Raw genomic sequence first — 13,727 nt, 5'->3', positions numbered from 1 at the left:
GACTTAAGCATATGATTCAGGAATAATGTGGGTGGATGGGTGTGGAAGAGGCCCACAGAGATGACTACTGGTATCTGAGGTAGTACCTGAGACAAGTGTTCTGAGTCTGCGGAGCAGGAAATTTTCAGTATTTGCAACAGATTTGGTCTCAATGGATGAATGATAGGCTAAGTTCTCTATTGCTGAACAAAGATTTATTGTGACTCCATGCACCCTGAATCTGTACACCCACTCAATCTATCCGGTACCCTACCAAGGAACACGGGAGCTGCTGCTTAGCCGCTGGTCAAACTAACCTTACAGCGGATTTCAAAATAGAAACTTCTAACTATGACTATTTCTACTCACAAAGACTTAGGTATCCATTTCAAAACTTTTTTTTTTAGGTTTTATTTTTAAGTTATCTGTACACCCAATGTGGGGCTTGAACTCAACCCCGAGATCAAGAGTCGCATGCTCCACCAACTGAGCCAGTGTGACACCCCCATATCAAAACCTTGGAAAAGAATTCTGTAAGATAACTCCTTGTATCTTGTGAATGTGAGCAAAGCTCAGAGTAGCAAGGCTCTTGCAATGGTAGCCCAGCCTCTCCCTAAAAAACAAAGTTGAGATGCTAGAAAGCAAAACGTATGGCTCAGCTCACAGAGAAAGTGTTTAAAATTTTAGGAAAAAAACACATATGTAAAACTTGAAAAATGAAAATTTAAGAATCTTTCCCTATGATGAAGCTGTAATTAAATCTTATTTAACTGTTTCCTCTAATGACATCCATTTTTAATTAGATTTTAATAGACTGGCAGCTACAACCTATAGTTTTATGAAGCAAAGTAAAATTACAGTCTAGAAGACATTTAAGGAAAGAGACCCATCAACATAGATAAGAGATTACAATATACCCCCTCATCCCTAAAGACCCCCATGGTAATTAAGTGTGCTGAACAGAAAGCCATTAGGGCTAACAGTAGGTGTGCTCACCACCAATCGACACTGGGTTGTTCTTTGAAATCTAAGGATTATTTCTATGATCTGCCTTCTAGAAAATCTGCATTTTATAGAATAAAGAATGCAACTAAACAGGTGTATATTCTATAGATCTACCAAATATGCACCTTCTATCACTGCAATGGGCTTTCTATCTTAAGATTTTATTTTATTTTTTGAAATTTGAGAGAGAGAGCATGCATGCACACACACGTTTGAGCAGGGAAGGGGCAGAGAGAGAGAGAAGGAGAGAAAGAATTCCAGGCAGACTCAGTGCTGCCAGCACAGAGCCCAATGTGGGGCTCAAACTCATGAACCACGAGATCATGACCCAAGCTGAAATCAAGAGTCAGACACTCAACCTACTGACCCACCCAGGCACCCCCTTTAAGATTTTAATGTATACATTTTCTCTTGCTGATCATGATACCACATGTACTCTGAGATGACTGCCGTATGGTTTAGAAAATGACTATCACATAGAAAAAGTAAAACTAATATTGAAAAAGATTCATATATAAGAATAATGTATCTGCAAATGGGATGCAGTGAACAGGATCTTAATAGTATGCATCTGTATTTATTTCATACTACGTTATGAATATCAGGGAATAAGTCACAAAAATTAACTCAGACTAAATGAATATCATAGGCACTTAATTTAGAAAAGAAGAACTGAGCATAATTAATCCCTCTGTTCCCGAGGGGGAAAGGAATCAGGCCTGTTGCTACTTCAAAAAAGCTTATATTTACTTATTTGAAAGAGAGACAAAGTTATACAAATATATATTATGTTTTAAACTAATTTTCAAACATCAAGAGTTAAATTTTAATAAATCACATATACTCAGTAAGCTGTAAATATTGGGGAGGGGAATATCTGATCTTACCAAAAAAATTAAATTTTGTAATCAGGCTGACAATCTGATGCCTCCAAATACCTCTGCCAAGAAGCAGAGTTACTTGGCTAAGATACTCTTACTTGTACACTTTCATCAGATTAAGGCTTTCATGCCAGGAATCTTTTTTTTTTTTTTCCTCGTGTATTGGCTATTGCCAGAAATGGACCCATCGAATTCACCAGTGCTAAGGAGTTAAGCATCTGAGATTTAATTTAACAGTTTCAGCTTTATTAAGCTGTCACAGAGCGGCCCCACTTTGATAACAGTAGCTGCTCCAATTATGGCTTGGTTTAGGGTTGACAAGTATAATGATTCATTCGTGGCACATGAGAAGCAATAAAAGGTTGTTTTGCATTACAGCTTTAAAAATGTGGGCACTTTTTTCATTTAATTTGTCACTTAGCTTTTGCTAAGAGGACATTTAAATTGCAGTAAAAGGCAAATGGGGCTTTTAGTTTAAATGTAATCCCCATATTTAAATGATCTGTAATGGTGCAGTGTTGGAGTGGGAACACTATTGTCTCACAGTGGGTCCTGATGGTGACATGTGACATTTGTATTCAGGTCCTGTATTATCCATGTGGCTAAAGGGCTTCCAATTTCATTTCACAGCCAGAAGCCTGCAGAAAACACCAATTAACTTGCAGATCCCATTTGCCGACAAAACTCAGCCTCTTCTCAATGTCTGGCATCTGGCAGTGCTCAGCATTTAATTCCAAAGCAGAGCCTTGAAGCAATGTGAGCCCTGTGCAGGGGCACAAAGTCAAATTCTCCCATTTTATTAAGAAGCAAAATCCTTTCATTTTGTAGTCCAGAAGCAACTTTTAGTTAATTTTTTGGTGAATGAATATTAAGATATGGTAGCTATTGTTACTTCTACATGGGATTCTTCACAGAACATAGATGCGGTTAAAATGGCTAGTGACCTCTGCTTGCCATCAGAGTACACAAGAGAATTTAAAACAGTCTAGTAATGATTGGTGGGCGGGGTGGGATTTGTGAAAAAAGGAAATACAGGGCAAGAAAATGTATTCTTCATCTTAGACTGAAATCAAAGAACTTGAATAATATAAAGCCTGGTCCATAATCAGAAAGCAGTTCATCATAGGGTATAACTAGAATCAGCTGGTGGGAACTTCCACCTAATGAGAATTTATAATTCTTATTGAAGGCTGAGGCACATAATTTCCAAAACAACTTGGAAAAGTGAGATGTGACTAATGGATTAAATATGAACACTGTAAGTTTTATTTAACTATATCACTTTTTTTGTAACCAAAAAAATTAGTTTGCCTTCTCCTAATTAGTTATTTGTAATTCTAATTTCCTCCAAGCATCTAAGTTCTTAAAATTTTATTCATTTAGTATTAATCCAAAATTTTTTTCTTTAAATGATTCCCTTCATTATAGTTTTTTTTGTAATGCTAGTCCTTTTGAATGTCATAAACCAACTAATCAATTCAACATTTACTGATATATTGATTATAAAATAATTTTATAATCAGTATACATATACTGATTATAAAATTGAAAAAGGTTTACCTGGAAAAGTGTATCACTCAGTATTGTATAAAAATACGTTTAAACCACGCATTACACTTGTGTTCTCCAATCACCAGACCATGCTCCCAAACACTCTTCTAATATATTGAAACAATCTACTATAGTTACAGACTGATTTAAATTTTGATTGGGTTAGAGATCACTAACCATTACTTTAGGTGACCCAAGGAATGTACCAAGATTAAGTTATTACAAGGTAGTTAATAAAAATACCAGGGAAAAAGGTCAACAAATACCTAACAGGTGGCAAGTAGCAGATATATCTGTCAAAAAAAAAAAAAAAAAAAAAAAAAAAGAGCTGTCATCCATACCAAGTTTCTGAACATACATTCTATTAACAGGAAAGAGGAAACTCTAACGTCCAATTCTTTACCAACTTGCTGCATATCTGTAAGTCAGTCAATGCCATTTTCTGGAAGTCTCCTGAACTTCCCCAGAATTCAGTTTCCTTACCCATAAAACAAGTTCACTTCAAAGGTCCCTTCCAATTATTACAATCATGGGGCACATACAAAAACAACAGCTTCCCTTGGTCTAGACTTAACATGGGATCAATCAACAGGATGTAGTCTATTATTAACCAAGAGAGAAAAAAGGTGAAGGTATGAAGAGTTATTCTATTCAATTTCAATGAAACTAGGATCTTCTAGTTATCATATCCAAAACATAAAAAACAGGCATTGAGATATTTGTCAAAAGTTCCATTTTCCCCATGCAGATTTCTTAATAGAAAGACCACAAATGCATTAATTCCTTAGCAATGGGCACTGGGTAAAAATATTCATCTCCCCAAATTTCCCGGTGAATAAGACTAACAGATTTGTCATTTTTTTCAATCATTTTTATCAGAGATCTGGGAAGCAATAAAAATTGTAGTTTGCTGTATCTTTTCCATTCTGACAATCAAAAGTTCGTCTAAGTCTGTAGCAGCCAAAAAAAAAAATGTTCAAACCACTTTTGATACTTTTAATGTAGGCAAAGGAGGGAAAAACCCAAATTTTAGACGAATTGATTACAATATTATTCTAGAAATAAGTAACTAGCTCTACTAAACAAAATAACTGTTTTAAAACAACATGGCTTCTTTTTTCAAATATTAAAGCAGATTCCTATGCTCGCTTTCAGGATCACACAATTTCCCCCAAACCTTCCCAAGATTATTTCCTGCAAATGTCAGCCCAAGTCCTCCTTCTTCTAACCAGGATATAATGGCAGTTAGTTCACATACGAGCAGCTCTCTCTTCAGCAACACTCTGACTATGCTTTTTTAAACACTCCACCATGATCTTTACCCATACACAACTCAATGGCAATCCATCAGGAAACTTGTATTTACCCAGCTCATCCCAGAGCTGCCTATATTTGTCAGTCATCGCAGTGCCTTGTTGCCTCCAAAGTGACAGACGAGGGTCAGCCATGAATTGCTCTGTTATCAACGTCAACATGCGGGCCCCATTAGAGTCCCTCATCTTCAACATCTCCCGCACCTAATGGGGAAAAATCAGACCTTTAGAAAAGTGTTCAAAAATACGCAGCAATACACAAACAGACCACTTTATTTCTTTCTCTAGGGTCCAGGGCAGGTAATTTTTGACACCAGCCCTCTTAAGCAAACAAAAGTTTGTTTAAAACTGGTCTCTATCCTAAATGGCAATTTAATCAGAGAATTAACTGTTAATTTTTTTAAAAAATGTTTCATAATGCACATGAGGAAATTTGGTTACCTTCCCAATTACAAAGAAGAAATTTTTGCCAGCCTACAGAAACATACCAAATTAAACAAGACAAATAATTTGGCACCTTCCTGACTCTTCCAACTGATTGTACTTACCACCAGAATAGACAAGCCAAAAGCAGTCTACTGATAACTCTTTAGGGATCTTCTAAATCGACTGAGTAATGTTTATAATAATAACATCTATCTTTCTGTTCTTAAAAAACTGCATTATTGAGACATAATTCACATACCATACAATTCACCTATTTAAACTGTACACTGCAATCTTTTGTAGTATATTTCCAGAGTTGCGAAGTCCTTCAGTTTTTGAGGTAAATCAGAATTTTGGTACATTCTCACACCGAAGTTTTCTGACAAGAAGAGCAACATTATACTTTTATATTCACTCAGATGGGACTCTTTTTGCAATAGTCAAAGGAAATGGACTGCATCACAGGTTAAAGAATTCTCTTGCTCTAAATGAGAGATCCAGGAAGCAGAACCATAACCTGTGACCTGGTAAGCTAACTCCGCCTGTCAAAGCTGGAACTTAAAGCTCTGTCCACTACTCTTATGCCAAATTCTCCAAATAAAATTTTTAAAAAGGGGGGGAGAGGGGACACAAGACTAAGTCTCTTTCGAGAAAACCCTAAAGAAATCTATCAATCCCAAAAGTGTTTAATGCTATGTGTTCAACAAATAAGAATCTGAGCTGAACACCACCAGTTCTCCCTACAGGACATTACTTGAACAAGGCCATAAGCAGCAGAAAAAGAGAGGGGGTCCTTTTATTCAAGGTTCTGTGTGAAAGGCAAATGAAGGAGGAAATGGCAGATATTCAATTAAGCAGCCTAAACCTAAAGATCCACAGATCCTGTCAGGCGTGTACCCTGACAAGTAATGGAACCCCATCACAGGCTTTACATTTGAGCCTTGCAAAGAACTCAAAAGCACTTTCACCCTAAATCACAAATGTTGTGCTTCCAGGATTATTTCAATAATCTTAAAAAGTTATTTCCCATATGGAAGCACTAAACAGTCATGAACAGATGAAGACTGCGAGGAAGAAAGGGAGTTGCCATTTACTGGACATCATGCTAAAGAGTTTTTACATTTGTACCTACCAGGTATTCTTCACAATAACTATATAAAGTAGGCCAGATTATAATCCCATTTTATGAATTATAAAACCATGCTTCAGAGAAATGAAGTAACTTGCCCAAAGGACAAGAGGAATCGCTGGGATCAGAGCCCAGATCTGTGTTAACTCTAAAAGTTATGCCAAAAAATTAAAAAATAAAAAAAGTTATTCCATTTCCAAAATTAGATGATGTTACTTCATACAGCATATATAATGTATACATCATCTACAGGGATAAAAATAGCAGCTGTAGGCCTAATACCTCTTTCACTTTGCTTCCACTAGGCCAAAGTGTACTATTCATTAACATGAGAATCTATGAAATACTTCCTGTGAATCAAAATATGCCAAACCTTTAATATTACCACTACATCATGGATTTGATTTAATGTTTCTTTTCCTGATAAACTTCTAACCTATTACTCAGCAACAGCAATGAAAATAAACGCTTTACTCTTAAGCATATAAACCACAACTATTAAGCAACACTCAAGTACACCTATAGTCTAACGGTAATTAATTTTCAGAAGGCAGACTCTGATCTACTACATGAGTTTGACTACCTATTAATTACCAAATGATGATTAAATCACGTGTGAAGTAGTTTTAGGGTTAAATGTATTTTACTGTAATCTAATTCTCGGAAAATTGACGATCTATATTTAGTAAATGGGATAAATCTTTGGCAAGAGGATACTGATTAATCAGAATACACTATTTTCTGAACATGACCAGTAACAGAATATATGCTAATTCTTCAGAGTTAAAAAAAACAATAATTATTATAAATATTAGAAAAGCTTTTTAACACAGTATTGATGAGTTGTCAAAAGTATCAATCAGTTATCTCCTCTGTTAAAAACCAATTTGAATACATTAGCCAGAACAATAGCTATATCCCCTATAAAAAGAGAGTGATTTAATATGACTAAAAAAGCATTTTACCCAGTATTGAGAATTGTGTTTATGGGTACTAAAAGTTCTGTATAAAGCAACAGACATAGCTTCTACTCACACAGAATTTATAACGATGATAACTATGTTTCCTGGGCCATCAAATTTTGGTGATGAAAATTAACATTTACCAAGGCTAAAACGACATGTTAGACACCATTACATTTACTCGTAACTTGAGGGAGATGTGTTATCATTAACTAATTTTACAGATGAGGAAATGGACTTAAATAACTTGCCAAAGTTCATACATTCAGTAAGATTTAGAATTTAGATTGAAACCCAGGTCTGTATGACTCCAAAGTTCCTGCTTCTGAATCTAATTTAAATACACTGACATTATTAAACTAAATATATAATCTCACATGCATGTATAAATTGTTCAAAAATAATTATGTAAAATTTACAGAATATGGATTAGAACAGGAGATACTTCGGAACCTCAAAAAAAACCCTTAAATATACAAAGCACATTATAGGGACTGTATTCAAAGTTATGCTCTACTTGAGAACATTAACTAGAAAAAGTAAAAAATGTAAAAAGATAGCATTTTTAATAATATTAAGCTATTTACTTTTGAGTACTGAAAGGTTTTTCAAAATTGTATAAACTGTTACCATTTTAGTAATGGGAACTGAGAGAAACAAAAATGCTCCACATCTTGTCTACGGACACCTAAGTAAATTAATGCATTACAACATAATAGTTTCTAATTGGTTGGTTAACTCAGACTCTATTCTTCAAAAAAATAATTTAAAAAGCCTTTATTCTAGTGTACACATAATCATATATAGATACTTTCTATATATGTATATATTTAGAATATTTCTTTTAAAAAAAATCATACCTTTGCAAAGAGCAAATTAAGCTGCTTCCCTGATCCGTGGTACCCGCCCTGGGAAAGGAACAGTTTAACCTGTTCTTGAACCTGCTCTTCATCTAAGTGCCAGCAGTTTTCATCATCTATACTAGCACCTGCTGTTGGATCAGGAGCACCTAGAAATAGAAAGAAAAAATAACACATATGCTAGATAAAAACTCTGTGCTAAAGGGCTCTGATAATAAATTTGAGAAGAATTAAGATTCTGTACTTTTTGCCTACACACTTTTTAAGCCAATCTCAATTTCAATTATACATACAAATTTATGACTGAAAATAAATATGAAAATCATTCTCTCATTTCCAGGTCTTTGTTGATTTGTGCTAAGCTATAATGCAGATTACTGTAGAACTGAGATATTTTCTTTTTAAAGATCAGAAACTAAACCTTTGCAGATGAGTTTACACGTCTAAAGAATTAAAAAGTCACAAAAAGGTCTTATTGTAAAATACATGATTGTTGATAAAGCTCTACTGTGTAGAACATGTTAGGAAAGTTTTCAAAGACATGAGAAAAATGTGAAACCAAGTAAACTGAGCAGAGTATTTCTCTTTACTATGTTAATTCAAGAAGCTTTCACTGTTATCTGCTGCTGTATAAACTACATGCTGACATACTCTTTAGTTGCACAAAAACTGAAGATTAAAAAGGGAAATCAAGCCACATGGGAACAGGCAGTGCAGCTGTTGTACTAAACCAGGTTGTAGTATCACCTTGCCGAACTGCATAAATATTTTATTGCTGAAGCACACACAAAAGGTAAGAGCTATGTAATAAGCCCTCCACGTAGACTACCTTAGAAACTCAAACATTATCCAGATATTTAGGCAGGTAAAAATTAAGTTTCATTATTTATTCAAAAAGAAAAATGGTATTTAAGGCCTAAGATGTATAAGTAATATAAAAAATTTAAATCTAAAAACTTTTCATCAATAGTGTTTAATCTCCTTATCAACCCTTAAAAAATACATTAAAAGTCTGGTTTCACATTCCTTTCCTTTTCTTCTAATAATCTAATGATGCAAAATGAATTGGCCAAGGAAACAAACACTAACATCTGCTTAGAACCAGGGTTCATTAGTTCCTAAGAGGAAGGATGAGTCTGTGAATCTCCCCGAAAAGGTGCGCATTCATTTATTTATTCATTGAGACAACATATTTACTGAATGTCCTCTGCTAGATTTGGGGATGAAATTGTGTACAAAAATAGAACTGCTACCGTCATATAATTTACCATAAAATATTTTTGACTAAGACCAACAATAACAATTAACATCATGCCCAATATATTTGTATATCCAGGTGTTTATGGGATCACATCTATTAATCTGAAGCAAAAGCATGATGGAAAAAAGACCTCTACTTTAAGTGAAAGGCTCTGATATTCTCTATTTCTTTTTTTGAAAAGGGCTTATCATAATTTTTAAAACTGATTTCATAACCCAAAACGGGTTGCAACCCACTATTTGAGAAATACTATTTTAAGTGAGATAAATATCAACCTAATAATCACACATATAAATATACAATAATAAATGATAATAACTGTTCAAAGGAAGCAACCAAATGCCAGAAGACGGTATCAGAAAGCTCTGACTTGGCCATGGATCACCAGGGTAAGCACACCTTAAGGAAATGGAAACTGAGTTGAAATTTCCCTTACGTAGATTAGAGGTTAACTAGAAAACAGGAAAAGGAAGGAATGGGTCTGCATGTGAGACTAAGAGCTTAAGCAGAAGTCTCAGGTGGGAAGGAACACAGAACACAGATGAGATAAAAGCTAGTCTATGTTCATACAATCCAAAAGTAGAGGATGAGGAAAAGACAAATACAAGACAACCCAGAGAAGAAGGGCTAGACCTTGAGAGCCCTGGCAAGTGAGTTTAGATTTCTCTTCCCTAAGTGTAATAAAGAGGAATGCCTGACAAGGTCATCCAAAGGAGAAGAATGAAATACTCTAGATAGTAAAGATGTTTTGCTCTAATGTGCATCAATTTCAACATTCCTACGATGGAACATATTCAGCCACAAAAATGAATGTGGAGAATCTCTATGTACTACAATGGAAAAATATCCAAGATATGCTGTTGAATGAAAAAATAAAACAAGCTGAAGAAAAGTGTACATTAAAAAAAAAAAAACTTTATGTAAATAATGAAGTTTTAGGAAAAGCCTAAAACTTAGCATTTCCTTCCACATGCATAGAATGGGTAACCTAGGGGGTGCCTGGGTGGCTCAGTCGGTTAAGCGTCCGACTTCGGCTCAGGTCATGATCTCACAGTTCGTGAGCTCGAGGCCCGCGTCGGGCTCTGTGCTGACAGCTCAGAGCCTGGAGCCTGCTTCACATTCTGTGTCTCCCTCTCTCTCTGCCCCTTCCCTGCTCATGCTCTCTCTCTGTCTCAAAAATAAACAAATATTAAAAAAAATAAAATAAAAAAAAAAAGAATGGGTAACCTAGGTACACGAGGGAAGAAAGCTCTTCCCTGCACCTTTTCATATTTTTAAAATTTGAGAACTATGTGAATATATTTAGGTACCTAAAAAATATCTCTCAAGTGTGGAGGATGGACTAGGAAGCAAAAATACATAAGAGAACAGTGAGGATGATGTTTTCATGGTCTGTACAAAGGATGATGATGGAGCTTGAAAAACAAGAGAGAGAACAGAAATGTAGAATCTGACAGGAATTCAAGGCATAAAAGCAAAGAAGTGGTAAAGAAGTGGGTATGTGAGATTTGTAAGATCAGGGAGTTAGGAAAGACAAGGTTTCTGGGTTACACAACTGGATGATGGACAACTCAATGACACACAGATCAGAGCAGGACCAGGTTATGGGGTGGGAGGGCAGTGTTTATTAGGTCATGAGTTCTGTTTCAGATAGGGTGAATTTTAAGTACCTCTGAGATAGTCAAGAAGAGGAGAAACGATTTCAAGTAGGGGACTGGATATTTTACAGGAGACTCTACAGACAGGAAGAGTATCTAAGATAGGGCCCCAAGGAAGGCCAATGTTTAAAGACTGGGAAAGAAAATGAGTGAGGATTGCCAACGGGAATGAGTGGCCTAGAAGGAAGAGCTGGAGAGACTGGTTGTTCCAGAAGTAAGGCAGAGAAAGTTGTACCAAGGAGGACTTGGTATGTAAGTAGATATTTAAGCTCCAGAGAGCAAGGATGGTAGCTGCCCTGCTCACCACTGCTTCCTGACACTTAACCAGTTTTTGCCTCTATCAGGCAGTCAAGTACTGGAACGGGGGAGAAGGAGGGAGGAGAAAGACATGTGTACATTCCTCCCCTAAGAGAAAGATTCCTATCAAACAAGAACTGCTAAAGCATTTTCACATTTATCTCATTTTTGCCTTACAACGTCCCCTAGAGGTGAGTTAAGATCATAGTCCCTATTCTACAGAAGCAGAAACAAGTTCACAGTGATTAGGACTTGTCCAGAGCCACAGTGCCAAATCCACAGTCTCCTGGTTCTCTCCCCTTCTGAAGAATACATCCCAGAACCTTGGAGCTAAAGTTGAACCCTGACGACATCAAGACAGGCACTGTCAGCCCTAAATCAAACACAAATCTAAGGAAAGATACTGGGATGTTCGCAAGCACTTATTAACACATTTCTCTCTTTCACAGGAAGATCTAAGGACACACAGTGCTGTGAAGAGTTAACTAATGGGGCTACATCTGTATCCCACAGGGACTGAGAGCCCCTAATCCAGCCCATCTCCTTGATTCTAGAGAAAGAGACACACACAAATACAAATGCACAACGACAACTATAGATCCATCTTTTTTTAAGTTTATTTTTTTTTAACAGAGAATGCATGCATGCCCAAGTGAGTAGGGAACAGGCAGAGAGAGAGAGAGGGAAAGAGAATCTCAAGCAGGCTCCACTGACAGCAAAGAGACTCACCCAGGGCTCAATCCCATGAACCATGAGATCATGACCTGAGCCAAAATCAAGAGTCATGTCTTTAATAGACTGAGTCACCCAGGCACCCCTATAGATTCTTTAAATGCACCAGAAGAGACTTGCCCAACAACTCAATGATAGGATGTCAACTTTCATATTTAAGCTTTCTCCAGTATCTTGCTAAAACCCTCCTGGGCAATCTGACACATCCTTCTTTAACCTCTTTTTAGGGAAAATTCTGACAAGCTACTGATTATCTACTCTTTGTTCCTTCTGATGAGCTGAACTAAAGAAAGTCAATTTCTATCCTCACAGTGGTTACTTCCCCCAGTACTCCTCACTTTTCAGTTGTTCTCTATTGGGCACTGAAGACCAAGACCTACAAGGAATCCTGTCCCTAAAGGACTGAGATGGGGACTGACCATCCTGGTGTAGTAGAAGGCATGCTACCCTTCACTGCTTGGGTCAGAGCCATGTTGAGACTTGGCTTTTCTATATACCACATAAATTTCTAAATATTTTAAGTAGATTTCAATGTGGTTTAGAGGGAAAAAACCCAGTCTTATTGGCCTAAAGTGGCAAAGGGGTCAACATTCAGACACTCTACAAGAACTTCAGGATATACTCAACTCTTATTTTTTTCATACTAAAAGAGAAAAATGTTACAAAGAATATTCCAGAAATCATGTTTATTTGACTTGAATTATAACAATGAATTTTTCCTTAAAATTCAATATGTTTTAAAACACTCGTATTTTTTAAAATATGATAATTTGTTATGTTTCTTTAATGGGATATTTAATTTACACACAGATATTCTTGACTAGCTGGGAAGACATCTAAAAGAAAATGTATAAATATATGAATAATGTTTCTCAAGTTTTTAACAAAACTGAGGGTTTTTCAGTTTTCATGTTGAGGGCAGGAAAAGCAGGTTAGGTTTGGTAAGCTAGTGTTAGAATTAACGTATTTCTTAAAGAGTGTGGGGGAAGGGGGAGACACTGCAGAGGCAAAATGGCCCAGATAAAATTTTACTGCAAATAATCTATCTAATAACGTCTACACACGAGCCGAGAAGACCTAATCCTAGATCAGACCTCGGAAGACTTCAGTTCTAGGCACAGCTTGGAAAAACTATGTACCCTCAAGCCTCCCACTTCCTCAAACCTAATACTGTATAATGGAGGAATAAAAAATTAACTAGGTGATAAGAATTAGAAATCTTTTCATGTGACTGCATAGAAAACATCTTCACTTGGTAATAAGAATGCAAGTAAACACAACCAGTTGGTAAATAAAACATAAATTTACTCTAAACACAACTCAACACTTTAGGAATATGTAATACTATACATTATAGACCAGGAAATTAAATGTCTACAATAATAACCTCCTTAAAAGAACAGATTCATTTAGTAAACTTTAATGCTTAACTATTTAAATCCTAATATGTCTTGATTACAAGTATTAAAGTGTTGCCTAAGCCTTGTATAAAATGTAGACTTGCAAAATTTATTTCTACTTGTTAGTGGCTATCTACCAACAAAGAAAACCTCTCAGTGTTTAGCTTTGAGAAAGGTATGCAAAGAGAAACATTATTCATGTATTTATACATTTGCTATTAAATAGTCCCCCAGTTGGGCAGGAACCAGAATCTGTGTATGTAAATTAAATGG

At 35.9% G+C, this 13,727-nt stretch overlaps 1 protein-coding gene across 1 annotated transcript in view; it reads right to left on the bottom strand.

Annotated features, from left to right (window-relative positions):
• Positions 1-13,727, bottom strand: part of ZSWIM6 (zinc finger SWIM-type containing 6) — a 197,165-nt gene that overhangs the window by 50,026 nt on the left and 133,412 nt on the right. The window contains exons 3-4 of the mRNA XM_023256902.2: positions 8,107-8,255; positions 4,783-4,933 (exon numbers count right to left, since the gene is read on the bottom strand). Of these exons, the coding sequence (XP_023112670.2) occupies positions 4,783-4,933; positions 8,107-8,255 (300 nt within the window). The remainder of the gene's footprint in view (positions 1-4,782; positions 4,934-8,106; positions 8,256-13,727) is intronic.

Source organism: Felis catus, chromosome A1 (assembly GCF_018350175.1).
Source record: "Felis catus isolate Fca126 chromosome A1, F.catus_Fca126_mat1.0, whole genome shotgun sequence".
NCBI lineage: Eukaryota > Metazoa > Chordata > Mammalia > Carnivora > Felidae > Felis > Felis catus.
Note: the sequence above shows the minus strand (reverse complement) of the source record. Positions and strands in the feature narration are given on the sequence as shown.